The 15,496-nt window shown below is 38.3% G+C and overlaps 1 protein-coding gene across 4 annotated transcripts in view; it reads left to right on the top strand.

The window, feature by feature from the left end:
• SLC44A1 (solute carrier family 44 member 1) overlaps positions 1-15,496 on the top strand; it is a 62,799-nt gene that overhangs the window by 25,560 nt on the left and 21,743 nt on the right. For all 4 annotated transcript variants that reach the window (XR_011723444.1, XR_011723445.1, XR_011723446.1 and 1 more), the window contains exons 4-5: positions 880-1,016; positions 10,944-11,037. Coding sequence is in view for 1 of the 4 variants with exons in the window: in XM_071731925.1 (XP_071588026.1) it covers positions 880-1,016; positions 10,944-11,037 (231 nt within the window). In the remaining 3 variants the exon portion in view is untranslated. The remainder of the gene's footprint in view (positions 1-879; positions 1,017-10,943; positions 11,038-15,496) is intronic.

The following is a 15,496-nucleotide window of genomic DNA, read 5'->3' on the forward strand; positions in this document are numbered from 1 at the left end:
AAAGATTGTTTAATTTCAGAATAGAAAAAAATATATTCTGCATGTATATTATACCTTGAATAGATAATACTGTATAGTTAGTGTTCATGATGAAATGTGTATAGCCAGGTGAAGACATTATCTGGGAAGCTGCAACACATACTTCATGAATTGGGTTTTTAAATGACAGTGACTCATCATGGAAAGTTAGCTTATAGAGTATGTTTAAAACACAGCACTTCAGCATTAGATGGATCTACTTGAAATAAGTGAACTATCTTTGTGTCAAAATAAGTACTGCAGTCATATGGACCTGTGGTGTGGAAAATCAATCTAAACCAAGAAACTGTTATTCATTACTGGTATTATATATACTCATTAAATAACTATGGACTGTCCTTTTTGCAGCATAAGTATAACCTTAAGAGGTTTGTTGGGTCTTTTTGAAAAAAGATGGAAATCCTGAAGTCAGGTTTAAGTGTGGAATGAAGTTTTTTTGGTGAACGTTTAGACCTGTATCTGTGAAGAGGCATAGTAGAAATGCAACTGGTTTTATGAACAGCACCATTTGAATAGTTTTGAATTTGATAGTGTTAAAAATCCTTTCTGCGTGATCCGGAATTACATAACTATACATAAATATACATATATTTGTGCACATGAATACCTGAATTATTTTGACCTACAGAGTTACGGTAGTGTCAGCTATCCTGCGTTTATGGGTAGACTGAAGGTTAGTCTTGGCTGAATCCTTTAGTTTGAAACTAAATTCATAGGATCATGCAATATCTCAACTTGGAAGGGACCCATAAGGATCACTGAGTCCAGTTCCCAACTGGGTTTTGCTTAGGGTAATTGTTAGCTAGAATTGAAGTAATTTACCTTTTTTTTCTTCCCTAGGTATGTATTCTTCTTGGATCCATGTAACATTGATCTAGTACATCAGAAGATCAAGTCCATTGCTTTGTGTGTATCAGCTTGTCCAAGGAAAGAACTAAAAACTCTGGCTGATATTCAGAAATTTGCTGAAAACAATGGTATGCAAAAAGGATGTCTCTTTTCATATTCTGGATAGTATAATAGAAGAAGGGCCTGTTTATTAGCTGAACTAAAAGTGAAAAGTGTATTAAGAAACTAGCGGTAACATGATTGTTTTCAATAAGGTAAAAGTTTACAAATTTGAGGGAATGTGTTACTGTAGGGTATGTTCTCAACTCCAACAATCCTGATGTTGCTGCTCAACCATACTGCTGTTGAAATGCCCTCATATATGTATGGGGCTAGTGTAAGCAGTGCTGCTGTTGAACTGTGCTTGCAGCATGGAGTATGTCTGTGTATGTGAAAATATTTCATTCCGTGCAGTTCCAGTTTTTGCTTGTTTATTTTCTTCTTTTTTTTAAGAAATTTAAAGCAAACTTAACTATTAAGAAATTAAATACTGTAGTCCGTTCGCCTCAAGAGCAGTACTTATGTGTAGTAATAATACTGTTATTCTTTGCTTAGTCCATATTTCAACACTATAGAATAGTGTATAGAATAAAATACATGTGAGGTAACCAACTTTTGGACCATCCAAAAAAAGAGTAAAGATGAAAACTTAAAACAGTTTGAGGAAATTTTAGGGTTTTCCAGCTATTCGAGTGTGAGCATTTTGTCCTAAATTTACACACATTCTTTTAAAATGACGGGTCAGTCTGGGTGACCAAGTTCAAAGCAGATTACTTTTCCAATCTGGTGTAGGTTATGTGACTACTTAGCATTTGAAAGCCTAGTGAGCTGAAGCAGGATGTGGACACTCCTAGTACCCTTGGTTCTGCCACTGCATTGTGTCTACATCTGTGTGTCTGAATCAGGGAGCTGCACTACATGGGGCATGATGGCACATGAAGCTGCACACAGCTGTGACAGCACAGTGCAGAAGCTGGCCTGTGAATGAGAGCTTCCTCATGTGATTTGTGCACTTCTGCCAAATACAAGTCCAAGCAAAGCTAGCCAGTATCAAAATACAGGTTTACTCTTTACCCCTTAGCTGAGCGTGCTGAGTTTTTCTTAACTAATGCAGTCCAGTTATTTGTTGGTGAGAAGTCCAGGTTGTCAGTAGTGGAGCTGAAATAATGCCATGCCTTGTTTTACCACAGACATTATTTTCCATGTTTATAAGTCAAGTCTTATGTGCCTGAAATATGTTCAGGTGCAGTTTTTTTAAAGTTCAGGCACACATTTTAAAGCACATGAAAACCCTCTCTTCTTAAAACATGCTAAGTTTTATCTCCCTTGCTGTTCTAGTTTTTAAAACAAGTCTTCCAGATATATTTTTTTTCAAATTTTTCAAATTCAAGAGATTGAGGGATGATGTTGACTTCACCCTCCACAAAGGTGCAAGTTGTAAAGAACAGGAATGTTCTGGAACAGCTCCTGGAGGCTGTGGAGAAATGTGTACTGTTGGCTGAGTGCATTTTCAAATGCTGTACTAACACAGCCACATGTGAGAACATGCCCAACATACTTGGGCTTGTAGACCTATGGATTGGACACAACTGATAATGTTATGTAGTGTGAACTGGCTACTACCGGTCTCCCTAGGACTTTCTCACCCAGCAGAATACCTCAGGAACAGAGTAATGTGACTGAAAGCTGTTTTTTCTGGAAAGCTAATTGTTACTTCAAAAGGTAATGTCCAGGAAATTCTGCAGTGGTCTTTTCCAGGTCTGCCAAAACATTTTGAAATATACTTGAAGATAATACTTGTATATGACTGCTGTATGAATAATGAAATGTCATTATTAACACGAAACACTAAATAAATGGTCATAATTTCTGTCATGTTTAATTCAGTGGTAACTATACTGACTGGTCATTGTGGGAAATACTGTTCCTGTCTGTTGATTAAATTACTGTTTGCAGATTTAGCAATGCAAAATGATGGCAGGCATCCCAGTTGTCAGAATTCTGTAGCTAGGCCTAGCTGGTTGAGGTCCAAGTAAACTTAGAGCTGGAGATAAAGCTACATTAAGTCTGATATGGGTACTAACCTGAGGGAAATCAATAAATGAAATCAAGCTGGCTAAGTCAGATCAGCTTATCTTTGTGAGGTGTGGAAAGGAAACAAAGGGGTAACAGAAAGATGTCTCTTTTGTCTGAAGATAATGACATCTTTGCATGTACTACTCCAACTACTACCTTGCAGGATACTGTTGCTACTTGCCTTAGAAGTAATTGTTACCAGCTTTTGATGTTTTTCTTCTGCTCCTGTCCCTTCTCTCCCCCCTATATACTATTTATTTAGTATTTATTGGAAGTGTGCTAGTTAAAGCTTAATCCTGTGCTTATGGTTTTCTTGAAGTCTGTTGTACCATATTAGTTATAGGCCTATTTTGATTAAAAGAGATTCTGCACCACTAGGTCTTTGGGAGCCTGCGTGTGTTAATCCTTAGTGTCCTTTTTTGAATAGCTGGGAAAAAAGCACTCTGTGACTGGTTTTGAGATACAGAGCCATACACTGCTTCTCTGACTTATTACCAGAACTGCCTGTCAGGGTTGTCTTGTGTTGGAAATGGACTCTCTAATCAGAATAAAATAATTTCCTCAACAGAAAGTGGCCGCACATTGGAGTCCTCCAGTAATGTTCTTTTTGTTATTGATTACATTAATAAACCATTTGAAAAGGAGGAGGAACAATGAGATAGTAAATCATGCTGCAGCTACTGAATTATTTAGAATTACATGAAAATAGTCGGGTATCAGTTGTAGTAGAGCAAAATGTCAAATGAAAAGGAATGTTTGTGGAGCGAAAGGGTAGTGGTGGGGAAAACCTTGTTATGCATTTGGCATTTTACTTTAAAGTTATTATTGCTAGTTGGGAAAGAGAAGATGAAGCTGCTGAGGATAGCAAGAGGATTGTCTGGAAGTGTGATGTTCATTAATTGTGGAGAGAAAAAAACAGGTACTATATTTTGTGTCAACTCCTTTTGTGATTGGATCATAAAGGCAGTGCTTTGGTCCTTTTCTGGATAAGTGCTTTCTTAACTTTTTTTGTGAACTTCTTTACATTATGTGTAATGCATACTGGGAAGGCAGACAGGGTTGATAGGAAAAGACCAATGAGTCTTTTGTCTGGAAAAGAAAAAACTAGCAGGAAGTATAAGGTCTTCAAAAGCAGGAACATCTTAGAGAAAGTTAAAAATATTATATTCCTGGATTGATCTCATAACTTTAGTAATATGAAACTATATGTTGAAAAAGAAATTAGTAGATTTTTTCTTTCAACAGAAGTCATAGTTAAGCTACAGAAGTTGTTGCCATCAAGATATTGTAGTTACTAAGGGATAAACTGTTAGAATAGTAGTGTTTGGATATTTAATAGGCCGGTACTCAAGGATATTCTTGAGCCATAAGTGGTGGAGAGCTGACAGTGCAGTAGAGGCAGCATCTGCTCCTGGCTAGATGAATTTTAAATTTGATTCCAGAATAGCTGACCCCATTTAGCACTGGAAGAAATTTGAGTGGGGGATTGAGTAAAAACTAATATGTTTTCAGCTTTCTGTGCTGTTGCTAAGAATGAGGGGATAGAGAAAAGGATAGTCTGGATTTTTTAATTAAAACTGAAGATGTATCTATATGGATTCTTTCACTATATGTTTTTATTTTTATGTACAGTTATTTATAACAGTAACTTCACTTAGCTATTTCAGAAGATCTCTCTCTGATCTTAAATACTGAAGGCACTTAGAGAACTAAGTATCAGGTTTTATATGTTGGATTGTTTTCAAACATTCTCGCAGCCACTGAAGGATACTTTCACATGAGTCCCACATTTATTTGTAAAAGAAGGCTACAATTTTTTGTCCTCTAATTCCCTCTCTTTTAAAAGACAGTATGTTTCTCTGCAACACAATCCTTAATTTTCATTCTTAATCTGTGCTTCTGCAAGGCATAAGTGGATAGATCTGGGGAGTTATGCTTGCATTCTTCACTGAGAACAAACTTGTCAATAATCTAAGAAGTTCTGACCACAAAGTGGTCTGTCTCATCTATGCCTTTGTGCTGATCTCAAGGCATCAATGTTTTTCTAGACTTTACTAGGCCCCCAAAACTAGGTTTAATATTAAGGTTCAATTCCATCCTTCTTTGGCCTTCTGCCTCTATTCATTCCCATGCCAACCACAAAAGGAGGAGCTGCAGTGTTTAGGTATGTTTGTGCAGCCCTTCAATTCTTCCACAGTAAATGCTACCTCAGACCATATTCAAATCAATGGCCAAGAAGTGGAGTTTTTTCACCCATTTCCATCTCTGATGCTAATCTGTGCACAGTTCAATGGTACTTCATTCCTGTATGAAGCATCAAATGTAAACTTGTCTGTTTCTGGAATGTCTTTCTTGTTCTAAAACCCATAAGCAAATAGGAAACTTATACACACCTAAGCTGTATGTATTCTTATTGCTTGTGTTTGGGGAAGAATTGGTTCCTATAGTTGTAGACAGGCCTGAGCCTTTTTGTGCACTTTTCAGGAGCTCCTGAAGAAAGCATCTTTTTACTACCCCCCATAGGCATTATTTTCAGAGGTCATGCAGCTTTGTTGTCTGTTACGGGCAGAAGTTACCAATGGATAGTAACTTACCACCCTCTGTGGAAGAAGTACTTGGCATCCTACCTCTTCTTTTTTTTGGCTGTGGAATTTGCAGCAGAATTCCCTATAAATACATGAACCAGTGTCTTAAACTTCCACTTGTCCATGCCGTGTTGTCAGTTCATAGTATGGTAAGATAATATTATTGGTAGTATACCAAGTTGTCTGATGGCATGAAGCTTTGGACTGGTTATGTGGTTCAGATTAACAGTTTAGAGCAGTTTTGGAGTTTGACAGGTAAATTTGAATCAAACTTATGAGTGAGAAAAGGAAAGAAATGTTGAGAATTACATCCTTGTGAGAATGTGAGAGCCTCGTCCTTGGAATACCAGTGAACTGCACTTCTAATCAGCATCCAGCTGTCAGTGTCTCTTAGCTTTATTCAGTGGGTTGGTCAAGCATAATTATCTATGAATCATGTATTCATAATGGTAGCTATGTTGTAGTTGGTGGTCCTTGTTCATAAAACACCCAGTATCCAAGAAAAATTAGCACTGGGCATAAAGTACAGAGTCCAATAGCTGTGATTTAAACACCCTCACTCCTGCTATGATTTCTGCACATTTCTGAATCTGTAATTACACGGATTCTGATTCCTATGTTAGAGAACTTAAGTTATTGGTGAACTAATAGGATCTTGCTTGAAAAGGAGAGAAAATGCTTAAAGTGTAGTAAAGTTAAGTTTTTTAATTGTGAGCTCTGCTACTTCATACTGTCTTTTAGAAGTCAATTATGTCACACATGTGCCCAATACATGCATAGCATCAGTGACGACATACATGGAACATCATATAAATTACCTTCCTAAAGCTGCAGTTTGTCAGGCTTTGCCACGTGCCTTTTAAAAGAGCTATGTAGAGGTGCTTGGAGTTATGTCTAACTTGAACAAAATGTACTCCTAAGGTGTTCTGCTCCTGGTTGTAAACCTAGCCCAGGTATCAGTACAGCTCTGGTTTTTTCTGCTTAAATATTTGACTCTGAAAAGTCCGTGGTTTTAGATCTGGAAGCCCTTATTTTAGGTTCCTGCTGACACTGTTGAGGGATGAGTAGGCACTGCTCAGAAGCTCAGAATGGGATCCTGAATCCCTGGTGTGCTTTCCACCACTATAATTTGAGCAATATTAATGTAAATGGTTTCTGGGCTGGTCCTCTTAGCAAGAAGTCTTACTGTTTTTCAAGCTGTAAACTTTTATATTGATAGTGTTGCTGATGTAGCAGTTTTGTGTGTTTGTTTACAGCCAGCAAATATGGGAAGGAAAGCTGCACTAGTGCTCTGGTCTCTAGAAGTAGTTTTATCTGACCACCTCAGTTAGTGTGGAGCTTCCCATTTACTGCTGTGATAATCAGAGGGTTATTTATGTCTTGCTGTTCTGTGCACTGTGGCCTCTGAGCATACAAGACAATAATTTGTCTTCACAATTTAAAAGAATTTTGGAACTGAGTTTGGTTCCCCATCTTTGTCCTGGCTTTGAACAGCATCTTTACATGATTTGTGCTAACTGTAGTTGTTTTAAGAATGCCAGAGATAGTGGGTGTTCTGTTCTTTAGTAACCCAACTTTAGCCAAAACAGAAAGAAGGCTTTTAAAGGAGGTGGTGGCTTTTGCTCCCACAACTAGGCTAAAGAAAGTTTGTCTTTTTATCTTTTGACATACCTTGATCCAGTTGTGCCCCAAAATATTTTAATGGCTGGAACAGGTCTCTTCATGGGAAATAAACCATGGAACAGAAGCTTATTGCTTCTCCAGAATGCCATTTTATAGGTGAAAGCACCCACAGCACTGTGGAACCAGTAAGCTCTGGATGCTTAACAGTAGCCCAGCAACTATTGCTCTGCATAGTATTTTAATTTAAATTTGCAGCATGCTGTAATCTCAAATCCAGTCTCTGTAGTAGTTTGTTGTTGTTCGCCCAATGATGTCTACAGAAGAAATATGTGCAGTGCTGTAGGAAGCAAAGAATCTATTACTTCAGTGATTTTTTAGTTTGTTTTTCAAATTCTACCCATAATGCTTTTGAAACATTTACAATTGATAATAACTTACAAATAGTAGTAGAGTCTTTGGTAAACTAGTTATCTCAGCAAAGTAGATGATTTGAGTTCTTTAAGATTTGCAGGCCTTGCAGACTGCAAGGGAGCAATAAGACTGTGCTAAGAGTCTCTGCTAAACCAGAATAAATATAATGGCGTGGAAGGTTTGACAAACCAGTTCGTTTCTTTCATTCTCACTTTACAAAATTCAAAAATTTTTGACAAAATTATTGATGAATTTATTTTTTTAAGAAATCAGTTTTAAGTTTTATGTAAAGTGACACATTACTCAAGCACATATTTGGATTGTAGAATTCTACCACAGCGTATAAGAAAAGTTGGAAGGTTTTCAAAAGATAGAGGTATTTTATGGGAGTAATAAAAGATAATTCTGCCTAATTATGTAGAAGAAAGGAACAAACAAATGTCATAGGTGTTATTTCAGTGAAGATATTTTTCTCTTTGAGTTTGAGTCTAAAGAAGCACACTGTGTGAGGTGGACAGCTGTAGAAAAGAATATACAAAGGAATCCTAATAGCAGTTCCCAGGTGAGATGGTAGTGGCATCCAGAGTCATCCACTGCTCCACTGCACGACAGGAGGGAACATGCTGTGTTCCAGGGGAACCTCACAACGTGCCTTCAGTATCTTCCAGGATAACGCATTTTTTGGGTTACTCAAGTGTGCAAATCCTACTTGATGGCTTGTGAACTATGGTGCAAATCATGATCTGGCATTTGGTTTTGTTTGTCTTACATTTGTGATACAAACAGAATGTCTTCAGATACACATTTGTGTTAAGAACTTAGATCCTTCTTCACTGGCCATAGCAGTTCTCCTTTGCCTGAACTCTTAGAAGTCACAAGGAAGCATGGGCATCCACAAATCAGCTTTGTTCCTTAAACTTACTTTGTCTGCTTAAACTGTAGCTCAGCACTGGTGGTGGCGACTAGCAAAATCATATTCTGTATGATTGATCTCTATGCAGATGTCCATATACAATTTACCCACTTCTTCATATAGTACTTGTTCTAGTAGTCTTTATAGCTTAGCATTTGTGCCCTAACACAAATGCAAAGTAAAAAAAAAAAAAGCAAATGTCAGCAATCTTCTTTTTCCTTCTTTTTTTTTGAGATAAATAATAAATCTGTAATAAAATGTGCTGCCCCTCCATCAAATTCTGGTGTTACTTTTAATTGTACCCAACCCAGAAGTTTTCATATCTGCAAGAACAGGATAAAAAATTTTCATAGAATCAAACAATGCTTTTTGATGGAAGGGGACTTAAAGATTGTAGAGTTCCTACCCCCCTGCATGGGCAGGAACACCTCCCACTAGCCCAGGCTGCTCAGAACCCCCATCCAATCTGGACTTGAACATGTTCAAGGAAGGGGCAGCCTCAGCTTCCCTGGGCAACCTCTGGCAGTGTCTCACCACCCTCACATGAAAGAATTTCTTCCTTATGTCTAACCTAAATCTACCTTCTTCTGGCTTAAAACCACTACCCATTGCCCTGTCACTGCATGCTCCTTCATATACTGGGAGGCTGCTATATGGTCTCCTTGGAGCCCTCTCTTCTCCAGGCTGAACAACCCCTACTCTCTCACGCTCTCTTCAGAGGAGAGGTGCTCCAGCACTATGATCATCTTCATGGCACTCATCTGGACTTGCTCCAACAGCTCTGTTTCCTTCCTGTGAAGCTCTTGGGAGTGGTATAGAGCCTTTTGTCCAAAAAGAATAGATTTTAGATAACTTATTAACTTTTGCTACTGTGATGCGATGCAAGTAGTTTTGTCTGATGTCTGTATGCCATGTTTTCCACATAAACGAGTAGAGGCATAAAGTTTCGTATAAATAGTATAAGGTGAAATGGAGTTCAGATGTTTTATCTGATACCTTCTTTTCACAGGAAATCTAACTTTCTTCAGTCTTGTATTTGGTGTTTTGGACCTGCCCCCAAAAAATTAATCCATAGAAGTGGTATTTAAACAAGTATTCCCAAGAGTGCATGGGACAGGCTGGTCAGCTTCTTTCTGTCTTCTCTTTCAGTCTGTAATTAGAAGATATCTCTTCATAGAGATAGCAATGTAGCAATGGTAAACAAGATTTCTGCAAATACTACTCTACAATTTTTACAAATAATACTTCTGGTTTGTGTCACACAGGCTAAAATAAGGCTATTTGTCGAAAGTCTTGCTTTAATTTGGGTGAAAGTGTGTATGTATTGTCTAGGTCCAGTTTGTAGAACTTTGTTACCAAGTATTTCTGGAGAAGAGACTTCCATAGTGGAAATAGTTGAGTATTTATAGGGACATTCAAGATGTCCTTAGTTTATTATGTAAGAAAAAAGAACACTAAAGGCTATGTATCCAGAGCCCTTTTACTGGGGAGTAACCAATCTGTTTGCCAACAGGTGTGGGAAGAAACTAATCTTTGGGCAGGCAGCCATGGCTGGAGGCTTTCTTACCTCTTCCTTCAGTTTCTGAAGACCGCTGCTCCAATCTGATCTGATTTGCCATTGCTATATTCCTAAAAGCATTGGCTTGGACATTAAGTATCTTGATTGAAGACAAAGGGAAATAGGTAGTGTACTTAGGCAAGTGCTGTATACTAAGAAATACTAAAACTATGATTGAATTTGCTTGTAGGCAACTCAGTCTTCATTGTGTTGGGTCAGTTTGTTTATAGAGAGACTTCAGCTTTGTTAAAAAGCTTTGGACATCTAATGCAATCAGAGGCTGTTATTTTCCAGACAATTTTCCAGCCTCAGTAGTTTGACTCCTTTGTGTCTCTCCCTGTAGTCTATACACTGATGGTATTTTAGAAACACCACAAAAAAACCCAAACCAAACAAAAACCAAACCAAACAAACACTAAACACCAAACCAAACAAAAACCAAAACAAACAAAACAAACTAAACACCAAACCAAACAAAGAAAGCAAAATAAAAACCCAACCAAAACTTGGATATTTTCTTCCTGAAATGAATGTTGTCTTGTGCAATATTCATTCACTACAAATGGTCAGGATTACTACAAAGTGTTTTGTAAGTTAACCTTTTTTACTTGAGTGCCCAAATGTTGGAAGACCTAATGGTAGATGAAGGGTGCCATTCTGTTACACTGAACATTGTGTTGTGCTTCATTTACTGTTCCATTGCAGGAAGAACTGTAGCATAACTTTGTGGTAATAACATGAGAAGCCACAGACTCAGGACCTATATCAATTTTAACACTGTTTGCAAATAATAAGATTCTTTGGTATTAATTTTTTTTCCTGCATCAATAATTTTTTCTCCTCTCAACAGGATCCAGTCTGTGTAGCTATGAACTACAGCCATCAGAATACACTACAGACCCAAGGGCCAACAAGTTATGTCCTAAATATCCTGTTCCAGAGAGGTAATATTAACATCTTGTCTGATTGGGGCTGTAAGGAGCAGAGATTTGTTTTGTTTATGACAAATGTAGCACAGATTTATTCTCTCTTACAAGTGGATGGTTTAGTATATCTTTGCCACATGCATTTTAAGGCATCTTAAAGAAAAACCTAAACTGTCACATTATTGCCAAAATTGGAAAAGATCTCTAAGATCAACATGTCCAATTGTCTGCACAGTAGCCTCTCCAGTTAAAATTTTCTTTATATTCCAGTAACAATAACTGGCAGCTGATTATTAATTTTTTTTTTTACTTTTCCCCACAGTAGATAAATATTTCATGCAGCTAGCCAGCTGCTATAGCTGTAATACAAAAACAAATGAAAGCTTCAGTGCCAGCTTGCAAAAAACAAAGACTTGTCTGTATTTTTTGCCAGAATTATATTAACTTTTCTCCCTGTGTGTTCCTATGTCATTCAGTCTGATTTGATATAGCTTAGTAAGAAAACAGGAGCATAGAGCAGTGTACCAGATCTATAATGACACTGTAAACCTCACAAATGCTACCTCAAGAATTTTTTTTTTTAAACTATTGCATAGGTGGAGTATGTCATCTCTCCTGTTAGATATGAATAAAATAGCCAATATTTTCTGACACTGAAAAGTCTGAACTTGGTGCTCTAAAATAAAAAAGGTTAGTATTTTATCTATAAGCCATTCTGGCTTTATAGTTCAATTTTTGAGTAAGTTAGTGCAATTTGAAAGAGGAATGGAAAGGAGTGCTGACAAACAAATGAAATCCCCAACACCCTGTAGGTTAAGGCACGCAGGGAGAATTTGATCTGTCAGAGGTATGAACCATAACCTGATTTCCATTAGGTCCATGGCATGGAGATAGTGTGTGTTGTGAGGACTATCCCTTGATACTTTCTGCTTGATGACCAGGCTTCTTCAGAACCTTCATTTGAGGCTCCACCTCTCAATGGACTCTGATCCTCCAGCTTCAAGACACTATGTCCTAACTTTGACACTGCAGTGCAGTCAGTGATATATATGTCTTCCAGAAACTGCCTGGCACATCTCAGCCTCAGTAGAGCATGACTTTGCTCTTTAGTTTTGAAATAGAGTACCCAAGTACCCACCTATCCATTTTTTTCCCTTCAGTGTTTATCAAGCAGTTGTGCCAAGCTCTTCCAAGGCATTGCTCTCTGGAGGTGTAAGTGACAGTGGTCCTCCAACCAGGCTCTCCACACACAGGTTGCTATATGTGCCCTGGTGTAGCAGTAAGAAGAAAAAACTCTCCTCAGAAATCTGGTGCTTGAATAATTAGCTTATTATATGCTGTAATATATAGCATGTTAACTTCCATGGGTGGACCTGACAGTATCCATCCACAGCTCCTGAGGGGATTGGCAGATAAAGTTGCAAAGGTGCGTTCTGTAATTTTTGCAGTCAGCAGTCAGGTGAAGTTCCCACTGACTGGAAAAGGGAAGCATAGTCCCCATTTTTCAAAAAGGGAAGGAAAGAAGACCCAAGGAACTACAGACCAGTCAGTCTCACATCTGTGCCTGGCAAGATCAGGGAGCAGGTTATTCAAGGTTCTGCCAAGGCACATGGAAAATCTGAATGTGGTTGGTGACGATCAGCATGGCTTCACCAGGGCCACATCATTCCTGACACATTTGGTGACCTCTTATGATGGGGTCACAGTGTCAATGGACAAGAGAAGACCAACTGATGTCATCTACCTGGATTTGTGCAGGTTCTACACTGTCCCATGCAACATTCTGGTCTCCAGATTGAAAGGATATGGATTTGATGGATGGACCACTCAATGGATAAGGAATTGGCTGAATGGTAGCCAATTTAATTGGCTGAATGAGTAGCAGACAATGTCTTGATGTCCAAATGGAGAACAGTGGTGGGTTCCTCAAGGGTTAGTACTGGAACCATTGGTGTTTAACGTCTTTCTTGGGGACAGTGAAATTGAGTGCATCCTTAGCAAAACTGCTGATGGCACCAAGATGAGTGGTAAAGTCAACATGCTGGAGGGAAGGGATGCCATCCAGAGGGACCTTGAAAGGCTTGAGATGTGCACCCATGCCAACCTCATGAAGTTCATCAAAGCCAAATGCAAGGTTCTGCACCTGGGCTGGGACAATCCCAAGCACAAATACAGGTTGGATGGGGAATCGATTGATGACAGTCTTGAGGAGAAGGACTTGGGGGTGTTGGTTGATGAGAAGCTCAACATGATCCAGTGACATGCACTCATGGCCCAGAAGGCTAACTGTATCCTAGGCTGCATCAAAAGAGCTATGGCCAGCAGGTTGAGAGAGGGGATTCTTCCTCTCTACTCTTCTCTCATGAGACCTTACCTGGAGTACTACATCCATATCTGGAACCCCCAACACAAGAATGAAATGGAGGTGTCGTAGTGAGTCCAGAGGAGGTCCATGAAGATGACCAGAGTGCTGGAGCACCTCTTCTATGAAGACAGACTGAGAGTTGGGGTTGTTCAGCCTGGAGAAGAGAGGGCTCTGAGGACACCGTTTAGTGGCCTTTTAGTACATGAAGAGCCCTACAGGAAAGCTGTGGAGGGACTTTTTTACAAGGACATGTAGTGATAGGATGGAATAGGTAGTGGTTTTTAAGCTGGAAGACAGTAGATTTAGGTTGGACGTTAGGAAGAAATTATTTCTTGTGAGGATGATGAGACACTGCCAGAGGTTGGCCAGGGAGGTTATGGTTGCCTCATTCCTGGAAGTATTCAAGGCCAGGCAGGATAAGGCTTTGAGCAGCCTGGTCTAGTAAGAGCTGTCCTCACCCATAGAGGTGGATTGGAACTATTTGTTCTTTAAGGTCCCTTCCAGTAAAAAAACATTCTATGATTCTGTGATTTAAGTCATGCTTTGAAAATATAATTTTTAACATCTTCATCTGCTAGCTTGAACTTGACTTACTGTACTTCTTGATTAAGTATCATGTTAATCTCAGAAATGTGTAATTCCATTTTGATATGCAAGATATTGTTATAATCAAGAGGCCATACAAAGTAGCATGGGTCACTGAGAATATATCTATTATTATGTTTTTATTAAACAAGATGCCTTACCTTATTCATTCAGTCAGAACCACTGAAATAGCAGCAGATCTCAAATGGTGGATTCTCTGGAGTTCCTTCTTGGAAACTTGAGGAGTCTCCTCAAGGCTTGTAGGAACTAGTAACCACTTCCTTTTTCTATTTTTAATTGCAACAAAGTTAGAAATAAATTATTGCACAAAAAAATAGGTAACTTAAAATGTATAGTGAAATTGCCGTAGCTTAAGGGATGTTAGATGGGTAATATAAACTCTGGCATGCAAGAAAAAAAAACAACAAAAAACCAACACCTTTTCCCCTGTTGAGGGATGTATCTTGGGACAGTATTTTAATCCCACTATTTTCGCTTTTCAAACTACATTTTTTCATACTTGGATGCAGGAATGACAGTCTCTTGCCTGCTCCCAGCTCAGAATTTGTGCTTTGTTAATGTTATTGACAATTTCTAAATTCTCTTAATTCTAAATTCTTTAGGCTTTCTGCAGAGCTGAATCGTTTGACAGTTAAACCTCTCAGATTTCAGTATTTCGCAGTATTGCAGCATATAATAAACTGCAGAATACTGCATATATCAAAATAGGTTATGTTGGAAGATCATGAGAGAATACACATGCTGTCTTTTAAATAGGGCAGCCATCACTATGCATTTAATGTGGTTTTTTTAACAACTGTGACTAATTCAGTTAGTTTGCTGTACGTAACTCCTGTCCTCATTACTACCTAAAAGCACACTATCAATATCAAGGTGATATTATGATCAAGGCAGGTGATCATAATTTCTCTGGAATCCTGTACAGAACAGTTACATAACTAATGGTTTTCAGCATCTTGTCTTCTTTTTTCCCCAAAAACAATGCATAAAAATGATGTGCCTAAGGCAGCTGGTTTACTCAGTACATGTTTAAAATGACACTATTTTGGAAATGCTTGGGCCTAGTAAATAGTTACTGAGTATATAAAATTGATGATATATGGGACATTGATGAAATGGGGAAACTGCAAAAGGTTACTTGTGCTGCAGCTTCAGTCCACTGATGTCTTTTTTAAGTAAGAAAGACTGGAACGAATCTGGAGGTCACAAGAAAAGATTGATGTAATACAAAAGACATTTTTTTTCCTTGGATACTGTTATAGGATGGAACATGTTGTTCTTGCCACTGAATCTTTGCCCAATGTGTAACTGGGAAAATTGATCAAAGTAATACACCACTTTGAGATCCAACATAGTTTATGAGCAAGAAAGTCAGCTACTTAGTGGGAACAATTTGGAAACCAAAATTATTCACTTTTAAAGTAAAGTTTTTGCTCTCTTGTGCCAGCCTCTGGTGGTTCTGCTAAGCTTGCCACCAAATTTAATGTATAGCGTCAAGTATTTTGG

The sequence above is a fragment of the Heliangelus exortis genome, chromosome Z (assembly GCF_036169615.1).
Source record: "Heliangelus exortis chromosome Z, bHelExo1.hap1, whole genome shotgun sequence".
NCBI lineage: Eukaryota > Metazoa > Chordata > Aves > Apodiformes > Trochilidae > Heliangelus > Heliangelus exortis.